The sequence below is a fragment of the Hibiscus syriacus genome, unplaced genomic scaffold (genome assembly GCF_006381635.1).
Source record: "Hibiscus syriacus cultivar Baekdansim isolate YM2019G1 unplaced genomic scaffold, ASM638163v2 tig00016115_pilon, whole genome shotgun sequence".
Classification (NCBI taxonomy): Eukaryota; Viridiplantae; Streptophyta; class Magnoliopsida; order Malvales; family Malvaceae; genus Hibiscus; species Hibiscus syriacus.
The window spans coordinates 52,104-63,452 of NW_024062383.1; the positions used below are offsets into that span (position 1 = coordinate 52,104).

The window sequence follows — 11,349 nt, forward strand, 5'->3', positions numbered from 1 at the left end:
CTGTGATTGTTAGGCGTGAGGATGTTATGTGTGAAGGGTCTTTAGCGGGGTGCAACAATATTTTCAAATCTATTTGCTTTAACTTGAAATTCAATCATATTGTTGATAAGATTTAAATTTGACCTATTTTTTAAATTTCACTTGAATGGATTTATTTATTTTTATTTAGCTCAATTCTATTCAAAATAAATAAAATGAGTTAAGATAATGAACTATGACTCATCAACTTGACTAACCTAGATTTTTAAATTCAAGAATAAAGTTAATAGTGGTATATGATGACATTCACATTTTGAAACATAGTAAATGTCATCTTTTAAACATATTTAACATCTGAATAACTTAAAAGTATGTTCGTTCTAAATTATAGCAGACAAAGAACAAATTAAGGGGGAACCAAATATTTAAAACTCAATCTTCACTTCATTACCTTAAAAATAAATAAATAATCTTCACTTCATTCATGAGATCAGGTTTGTTGAGTAAGTTAACGTTGTTATGATCCTAATTTTATGGCAACTCATTACCCTACTATTTCTCGTGATGTAAATTTAATAAATACATATATACATTAACAATTTGACAATTTCTACATTACCCTAAGAAGCTCAACTAAGGTGATGGCGGACTCCTTCAATAATTGGTTTTTCTTAATTAATAATTATTATATGATCTATTGATCGGCTAATTCAGATCGAGTTTTGTAAAGACACATTATGAGGGCGACCCTTCCAACCTAACTTGCTTCCTTCACAAATACTAAAATTCGAACCTCTGACATTTCTTAAAGAATTTAATATTGTATCTCGTTAAATCAAATGGTTGTTGATTTTCTTATTTCTTTTTAACCTCAAATTAAAAAGGCAATGGGTGCATGCCAGTAGAAGAAATCATATCAAACAATCCATATGTATTGCCATATTGTACTCCATCCATTATCTGAGATTGAGATAACATCCCCATTATTTTTCCACATGTTTCATTTATTTATTTGGGGAAATCATCTAATTTTATGTCATAACCAACCTCGAGGATTGAAATTACATTTTCATTTCGAAATTAATTATTTTATTTTATTTTTTTAACACAAATTTTAACTTTTATCTCTTAAAATATGGTATGATTTTACGTTGTTCCCCAACATAATAATTCAGGTAAATTATATTGTTAATCACCGAATTATTTTTCTACTCTTATTTTGGTCATTAAAGTTTAAACATTTTCAATTGAATTACCCAACTTTTGAATTACTCTTATTTTGGTCATTAAAGTTTAAATATTTTCAATTGAATCACCCAACTTTTGAATTACTCTTATTTTAATCACTTTAACTTACTTTATTATTAATATTTTTATATAGTGTGACATTTTTATTATTATTATTATATTAATATATGTGCCATTTAAGATTGAAATAAAAAAGAATTAAAATAAACATATAAAATTGTATTCAAACCTTAAATCTAAAAATTATACCCTAAACTCTGAATAAAAAAAACCCCACCCCCACCTTGTCTTACCCTCACGAGCCTTCCGACCCCCTTCCTTTTCGGCCACTAACACTATGTCTCCCTAAATCCTAAACTAACTCAATACTTGATATAAGCAAAATTGAAGCTGGTATGCTGAATTTGGAAGAACAAGAATTGAATTTGGGTGGGGAGGTCGAAATCATTGATAAAGAGATCGGTGGAAAGGGGATTTACTTCAGATTCAATGTTTTCCTCACAACATGTGGCCGAAAAGGAAGAGGTCGGAAGGCTGGTGAGGGCGAGGGTTTTTTATTCAGGGTTTAGGTATAATTTTTGAATTTATGATTTGGATATAATTTAATTCTTTTTCATTTTAATCCTATATGATACATATATTAATAATAACAACCAAAATGTCATATCATAAAAAAGTATTAATAACATAACTCAAAATGGTTAAAATAAGAATTATTTAAAAATTGAGTGAAAAGATAAACTACATGTTTAGTACCTAAACTATTACTTTTATTCCATTTTGGTACCCAACTTTATTTTTTTCAAAGCCATACCTAACATTTAGTTTAGGTTCATTTTGTTACCCTATCAACGGTGATATTGATGTGTCACCGTAGATAATGTCACGTCATTATTGAGAAAAAATATTACATCAGTAGTTCTATTATTTTTTTAACAGCGGGTACTAAATTAAAACTTCAATCATACATTAGGTATAGTTATAAAAGAAATAAAATTTGGGTATCAAAATAGAACAAAAATAATATTAATTTAGTTACCAAACTTGTAATTTACCCCGATAATTTTTAATTCACCCCGAAACCAAACGACAACCGTGATTTGTGGGAAAAATAGCCAAGCAGTGTGAGCGTCAGGTGGATTGGCAGCAATAATTTGATTTCCACAGCACAGCACAGCCAATGAGCCAAACCAAACTCTACAGCCTGTCTCCACCGACACATATGGCAATAGCACCATTGACTGTCATCAACACCCCATGTTCCCTTTTATTTTTCTCAAACTAATGCCTCATTTACACCCTGTTTTTCACATTAAAATTCTGGTAAAATGCCTAATCACTCCTAAATAATCTACCCAACCCTATTGCAAATTGCCACAATGTCTCATTAAACCGCCATTTACTGAATGTCTTTGGAAATTTTAATGTTCACTGCTATTATAAGAGGAAGTCAATCAGAACGCTTAACAATTTTATAAAATTGGTCTGATTGCATGACGTCTTCCGCATGACATCTAAACTAGACTTTACAGAACAACGAGAGATGTACAACATTTAAATTGGAGAAGATACCGTATCTTCCATGCATACATCTTCCCAAAGACCGTTAGTTCTATTCGTCTTCCTCTACATTATTCAATCCATCCTGATTAGAAATAATAATTTTTCCCAGCACCAAACCATTATCACATCAATTTTGCCATTATTGACCAAACAACGAATACAAGACACGCCAAAATGATTAAAGAACAATAGGAAAAGCTTTCAACTTGTTTGACAAGACAAAACAATTAAAAAAACAAAAGAACCAATTGTATGATCATAAAAAAAATGAATTTTCCCAAGCTGTTTATTTTTTTATTATTCTTATGCATTATATAAATAAGAGGCAGTGATCCATACACAAAAACAATTAAAAAATGATATGTAATTACAGTATTTATAACAAAATAAACACCAAACTGTGTCTTCTTTTTCTGGGGATTTCTTCTTCTTTTCATTGTTTTTGTTTATCCAACAAGCATTCACCAGGCCCTTCCAAAAATCCATCCTTAAACAAATGCAGATCACACTGCATCTTTTACCCGGAGAACTGTTCACCTTTGTTTCCTTTCCTATCATTTCTCTTTTTCTTCCATCTCAATACTAGAATGTCATATATTTATTGACATAATCGGGATCGAAGCGTGCCAAACATCCAACATCCGATTTCCAACAACTTCCCTGCACAATCGAATCGGAACACGATTTAAGTCGAACTAAAATTCAAGTGAACAAAACATGAGGCATAAATTAAATAATTCAATGGTAACCTCATACCAACCACCAAATCCCCATATAAAATTAAGGTCAGCCAATAATAAGTATAGTTCAATTACACAACAAATCTTGCCAGCTGATTGTGAAAGCTTTAATGATAAGAAAAACATATAATAAGGCATGGGAATTAATTATATGTAAGGTTTTGTTGGCAACGAAGTTGTGGTGGGGTAGACAAGCTGGGCAGCCCTGTTGGGGTGTTTTCTGGTCACATGGATTCGTCGGCAGCCAAGGGAACTAACTCGACAAATATTTTCGACCTATTAGTTACATATGATTCTTCTACAGTTCCATCTAAACACTACTATACTTGTACCAAAATGATTTGTATTGTATAGCTTTCTCACAAATGATTCTTCACCATTAACAAGTTCCCACTCCCCAAAGCATAAATTCTACGCTTGGCAATCCTTGCTTGAAAGGTAAACCGAGTATTTATCGTCAAAAATCACTTAAACACTATAACAAATTTAGCATTCCTCTCTCTAATGAGTGATTGATTAAAGAACGATTCTGATGTCCCATATCAACCTGGTCTCACCATCCATCAAATTATGTGATCGTTCCTTAATATGGAAAGATGTTATTGGTTCATTTCGGTAATGCTAAGCAAAGTTAGGATCGCTCCCCGGTTTCTTTACCATCCACTCACATATGTTTAAAAGTTAAGCCTCCATCACCAAAAAGATGCCCCTATGCCATGATTCCTATATGTCCCACCACCTAAAACAACACCATCCAACTTCTAACTTAATAATCATCACTCCCTCAACCTCAATCTCCCATTCTCTTATACACACCCTATCGACTATTTCGAAGCTAAATACTAATCCTTTCTATCTGATAAATCCACAAGGTACTAGCAGAGTTAAGAGACTGCCATATATCCCATGTCTATATATACTTAAGGGTATGGGTCACTGAGCGGCGGTGACGGATAATATCTAAAAACAAATCAACTAACAGCTCAAAGTTTCATAGTTTGTGTTTATATCCCAACAAGAATGAATTAACTGGATAACCTAAGCAAATAAGCAGAGAACAGTTACAGAGTTAAATTAAACTACAAGAAAGAAGAACAATACCTCTCCTAGGTTTGGAGGCAACCTTAACAGCAGCCGGTTTCTTAACTGTCTCGGTTTCTTCTTCGGGAAACAAAACCCCATCGATTCCCTGAACCGAAATCCTTCCATCCGTATAAATATCAGGGTCAAACAAATAAGCTGATCCCTCACCATGCCCGAATTTCACCGAACCATCAGCCTCCTGAGCAACTACCTTATGCGGCAGCCGCAGCGTGTCGTATTTCACTTTCCCGAACCTCCGGACCGCATTGTACATACTCTCCTCGGTCTGATACTCGGGGATAATATGGTAATATATAATCTGCTCTGGCGCCCCAGCCTCACTTAACTGATCGGTAGTAAGCTTCGCCATAGCTTCGTCGTTGGGAGCCAAGACTGTTATAACATAACCTTCGGAAACCAGTCTCCCCATTTCCGTTGCCAAAGACGTCAAGTTTACTAGAATATCGGCCATTTCGTTGTACCCGCCGTAATGCAATAAAGTTTGGATGAAATCTTTAACTTGGCTCTCGCCATCAAAATGATGGTGAGCTCCGCCAGGACCCGGAGCCGGTGCTGGTGCCAGTGAAGGACCCGGAGCCATCGCGTCGTAGATTGGGAGTACCGGTGGTGCTCCAACTGGCACCGGAGCCGGCTTCTTCAACCTATGGGTGCGAGGATCTACTTCAGGCGCACGCTCAGGTAATACGGCGGTGATTGACCGGAGATTACGTCTCTTGTTGAATTCTTCTATGACGGAACGAGGAATAAGAAGCTGGTGGATCCCGTGGATGACTCCGTCGGGTCGGATCACGTCGTCAGGTCGGACCAACTCGGCTGAGTCAACAGCTTTTCTGCCGGTGGATTTGGAAGACAAGCGTATATGGTCATCGGAAAGAGTGGTGTGTTTGACGGAGCCGGTTTTTGGGTCGGGCCATTGGTGGGAACCGATCCGTTTAGGGATAATGTGAAACAGGAGAAGGGTTTGCAGGGACTTGAGGCTTCCAGGTTCAAGCAAGAAGCGCTTGAACTCGGGGTCGAGTTGACGCTCCAAGGCTTCGTTACGAGGAGCAAAAATGGTGATATTGTGCTTGCCAACCGCTTCTTCAAGAGTCTGGAGAAGCAAAGCTTTCTCCACCAGCTCAGCTAACTCAGTGTAATGCGAGTCAAGAAGAGCAACGAGGACTGAGTTAGAGTTAATCTGACCCGAACCAGACGAAGCAAAGGATTTCCCAGATGGGTTATGAGGCAATGCAGCTATGGCGAAGGAAACAAAAGAGAACAAAATGAAAAAGATCTGGGAAGAAGAGCCACCATAGATAGAAGAACCCATGGTGCTCAAAGGAAACTGAAAAGCAAACAATCAAAAGATGAGATATTTGAAGATTGTGGTGGGTATTGATTGAAGTGAGGTGCAAGTAAGATGAGTTTAGAGGAACAAATGTAGAGTTTTGTTACAAACAACAATGGAGACGAAGAAGAGGGGGAGAAAGAAGAAGAATAAAAAGGAGAGGGCTTTTAGGTATGTGATGAGAGAGAAGCTGGAGTTAAGAGACAGGCTGGAAGAGGGGACCACTCGTGGGAAGATGGAGAACCTGTTCTGTCACTTGTCAGTATATTGCTTGGCTCGGCTTCTTAGTTCAGACTTTTAAGACTTGAGCCAAATGACTAAGTTTGTAAATAAGATCAAACAAATTATTAATTATTCGAGATTAACTAAGTTAAAATTTGATAAATATTTGAATTTAAGTTAAATTTAAAAAATTTAAGCTCACAAGTTTTTAAACTGAATCTAACCTTAATTTAAAATTTTAGAATCAAATTAAATTTAACTATTCTCAAACTGACTCATTTACTGTCCTAGTTAAGACTTAAAGGCATGTGAATGAGAAGGCTAGCCGAGGCTAATACAAAAGCTGGCTTAAAGTGAAGGCAAAGGCAATCTGTCGGTGTCCTAAAATGAAGAAAAAGAGAATAGAAAAATGTGGCCACTTTGTTTTAACGCTAAGCCTAAGTCCCCCAAGGAATAAAAATGATACGCAAGCTTTAGTCTTCCCGCTGCCTCCACCGGCCGATCCCTCGCCCACCATTTGATTGTTTCTCTTTCTGTTTCCTCTCCAAAACACTCACCATTTTTTTACTTATCAACCTCCCTACATTTATTTTCCCTCCATATATCAGTCTAAAATATACTAGTTTAATGTCAGGTTAAGGGAGTTGAAAATAAGTTATAATTGAAAATTTTATTAAATATGTATTTTTTTTTTAAATAAACTACGTAATATTTTAGGTTAAAACTGAAAGTATTATAATAATAATTTATTATAATTTATGTAAATTGTATAATTATTTTGATGTAATTTAAATAGTTGTGGTTAAGATTTTTCGGTTGTAATCGAAATTATTATCAATTATTTAACTTTTTAAAGTAGACATGTAACATTTTAAGTTAAAACATGTTGCAATGTAATATTTTCGGTTGTAACAAAAATTATTATCAATTATATAACGCTTTCGAATAGATATGTAATATTTTAGGTTAAAACACGTTGTAATGTAATATTCTCGGTTGTAACTGAAATTATTATTGATTATTTAACTTTTTAGAGTAGACATGTAACATTTTAGATAAAAATCTAATGTAGTATAATATTCTTGATTTTTAACCAAAAGTATTTTTAATTGTATAAAATTTTAAATAATATAATATTTTAAGTCAAAACTCGTCACAAATTGACCTTAAGTTAGGTAACTTTATAGTACAACTACCCTCCCTCCCAACACAAAAAAAATACATGCATCTCCAATATTTTTCATAAATTTATTTTTAAAATTTTATATCTAAAACTCAAATTTAACAATAAAGGTCACTCATTTGTAATTACATAAATGGTCATTGAAATAGGAGTAAGTTTCTCTTTTCAATATTAAATTTCAAAAGTAATAAAACATCATTAATATTATTATTTTATAACAAATCAATCATTCGATCGTTAACAATCGTTACCCTAATAATGGCTGATGTGGCATGTTATGATAGCTTACTTGACATCGTTTGGCTACAAGGGATAATAGTAAACTACATAAATGATCACTAAAATATGAGTAAGTTTCTTTTTTCATCATTTCAGTTTTAGAAGTAATAAAACAAACACTAATACTATAGTTTTATAACAAATTGATCACTCGACCATTAACAATCGAAGCCTTATCTTCATTGCCACAAAGTTTGACACACATCATAGCAACATTTGAAGCAAAGTTCATCTCATCTCAGCAATCAAATATGATTTGAAATGGAGGATGAGTTAATTTGTTTAACCAAGTGTTGTTGCAACTTTGTAACACTCTAATCCCAAAGACTCGAGTGTCACAAGGAATCACTAAAGTGGCTGACCATTTTTTTAAACCATTTACTCATACCTTTTAAAATAATTAATCAAATATGAAAACATACGTTTAGAAAAGTGGAACTCCTTATTTGAAAACTCAATACATAAATGCATAAATAGAATATTATAAATTGATCGAAATAGTAACCATAACCTCTACATGCCCGTCGAGTCAACATCAATGTACTCTGGTAATCCGTCAAGTCAATATCTTGTTAATATCTTTTAATAAATTAGGGACCTAAATGCTAAAATCGAATACTTGTGTGTCTATTTAGTACCTAATTATTGAAATTATGGACTAAATCAAATTAATCCAAACTATTTAGTCAAAATTTTAACTATATTGAAATTTTAGGACAAAGACGAAGCCTTGTCGAACTTGGAGGATCGATTCTACAATTCGTCTATATCCCTATATCACAAACCCCAAAATGACATAGTTTTGGTTAAGTTATTTCAGTCAATTTCTCCCCTTTTTCTATGATTCATTTTCTCCCTTTTTCTAAACTATAGCTCATTGATTTTCTCTCTAACCTAGACCAAACTTTCTCGTCGTTCGGTTATCACTGTCCTCGACCGTTTTTATCAATCGATGTCTAATATCAAAATACACCGCTCGAACCGCCTCGCTCTCCTCATCATGGATCCAACCTCTGATCATCAAGAAACCCCACAAAAATTTGTAGATCTAACCAAAACCTCTTCGGCTACCCTTCTTCGGATTCCACGATTCCACCGTCCGATAATGATGGTTCTTTGACTCTCGTCGATGAGAGGAACGTCTTCACCGTCAGGATCCTCCAACCTTAGTCTGGAACACCGTTTTGTTTTGTTTTAACACCTAAACTATTATTTGTGTTTCATTTTAGTACCTAAACTTTTATTTGTTTCAAAATCATACCTAACGTTTACTTTTTTTCATTTTAGTACTCCCGTTATTAAAAACTAAATAGAATTGTTACATGTAACATTTTATGGGCAAATTACATCATTCATAACTTAATTATCTTTTCACTCTTATTTTTGTCACTAAAGTTTAAGAATTTTCAATTTAACTACTCAACTTTCAAATTACACATGTTTTAATCACTCAAATTTATTTTATTAATAATTTTTGTGATGTGACATTTTTATTATTATTTTATTAATATATAAATAAAATAAAAAATCAATTTGAAATTTAGAGTGATTAAATTAGGTTTAATTTGAAAGTTAAGTAATTAAATTAAAAAATTAAACTTTAGTGACCAAAATAGGAGTGAGAAGATAGTTGAGTGATAATGATGTAGTTTACCCATAAAAATTTCATGTTGTAACAATTCCGCTAAGTTTTTAACGGTGAGGTTCCAAAACAAAACAAAAATTAAATGTTTGGTATGATTTTGAAACAAGTGAAAGTTTAGGTACTAAAATGAAATAAAACTGATAGTTTAGATACTAAATGTAAACTTTTCCCTAAAATTAAATACATAAAGAATATATATAAATAAGGACAAGTCTACATCGCACGTCGCATACCGCAACACACCACTAAAGCGACGTACCGAAACACGCCACAATCAAATTTGTCCTTATCATATAAATATTAAAAAGTATAAGGATTTATTTAAAATTGATCATTTATTAAAATTTAATTATAATTTTAATAGAATTATAATTAAATTGTAATTTTTAATAGAAAATAATAATTAATTTAAGCAATTTAATTGTTTAGAATTAGTATTTTTAAGTTATATAAATTAGAACCGGCCATCAGCATCAGTCACCGTCGGCGACCACCTTCACTCGCTGGAAAATCAACTGCTACAATATTCAGAGCTTCAATTCATAGGAAAATAATTGCTCCTGTTATTTTTCTAAAAAATGGGTAAACTACACGTTTAATGCCTAAAGTATTACTTTTATTCCGTTTTAGTATCTCAACTTTCGATTTTTTTCAAAACCATACCTAACGTTTACTTTTTGTTTCATTTTAGTGCCCCCACCGTTAAAAAGTTAATAGCACATCTGACGTGGTATTTTTTATTTGGGTAAACTACACAGTTCATCACTCAACTATCTTCTCACTCTTATTTTGATCACTAAAGTTTAAAAATTTTGAATATAATAATTAAATTTTTGAATTTTTCTATTTTGATCCTATCGGACTATATTATTATTATTATTATTATTATTATTATTATTATGGCATGATAAATTAATTAATATTTAATATCAAATAAGATTTAAAATAAAAATTTATAATTTTAATCCAACCCTTAACCCTTAAATCCCAATCATCGATCTAAACCCCAACCCCACCGACATCACCCTCCGACTACCACATAAGAATCCCTTGAAAATTTGTTTGCAAACAAGAAATAAATGAACACATAGAAACAAATTTAAATGTCAAGAATACATCAATCAACATCACCTTTACGAAGACAAGTTAAGAAAAATGTAAACAATGCTCAATACCCATAATTGAAACAACAAAAATCTTAATTTTTTTTTTTATAAAAACAAAAACAACAACAATAAAAGGGAAAGCACATGAAGTGGATGATAAGGAAGTTGCCATTCATGCTTCCCCATTTCCTTTTAAAATGTTGCAGTTCCAAAAAACTAAAACTAAAATAAAGAAGAGATAAAGAGTATGAAACAAAAACAAAACAAAAAATCTAGGTTTTTTTATACTTATTTCCTTGCACTTTCCCTCATTTTTTAGCCAAAATAAAGATAACATGAAACACTCATCTCCCGTATACCTTTTCGTACACGAGATACAGATGTCCCATCACTTTTAAAACAATTCCTCATTTGAAAACCCATAAAAAATTTGATTTTTTTCGATTTGTGAAAACATAACATTTTAATATAAAGCAAAACATTGATTGTAATATGTTACAAAATTCTACTTAATTAAAATTCAGAGCATTTTTAATACTTTGATTATATGCCAAATAAATTTTTCCAAAATAAACTAGATTGTCCTAGTGTCACTGATGAGTCAACCTTAATTGATGATCACCGCTGCTATAGCTACACTCCTTACTCAGTTAATCTCTACTTTTACCTACGCGTGGAAATAAAACACGTTAAGCATTTACTTAGTGAGACATAATATTGTAAAAACATTAAAGTATACATAAGTATCTCATGGTTATTTGATTTCAAACTAATTCACACCATCCATAAGGATTAGATTAGTCCCTCTTATTGAAACCAAACTTCTTTCATACTATCATCATAAACATCTTTAGCATTTCCATCATACTTTTCTTTCTTTCATTTTTCTTTAATAATTATTCATTAATTTCAGTTATAGCCTCTTTCCATGCCTTAATACATTCGTTCATATA

The 11,349-nt window shown here is 32.6% G+C and overlaps 1 protein-coding gene across 1 annotated transcript; it reads right to left on the reverse strand.

Annotated features, from left to right (window-relative positions):
* Positions 1 to 3,046: 3,046 nt before the first annotated feature.
* LOC120208280 (fasciclin-like arabinogalactan protein 17) lies at positions 3,047 to 6,022 on the reverse strand. Its single transcript, XM_039207590.1, has 2 exons — positions 4,632 to 6,022; positions 3,047 to 3,450 (listed from the first exon to the last, which is right to left on the reverse strand). The coding sequence occupies exons 1-2, from the start codon at positions 5,941 to 5,943 to the stop codon at positions 3,389 to 3,391; spliced, it is 1,374 nt and encodes a 457-aa protein (XP_039063521.1). The 5' UTR covers positions 5,944 to 6,022; the 3' UTR covers positions 3,047 to 3,388.
* Between the last annotated feature and the right edge of the window lie 5,327 nt (positions 6,023 to 11,349).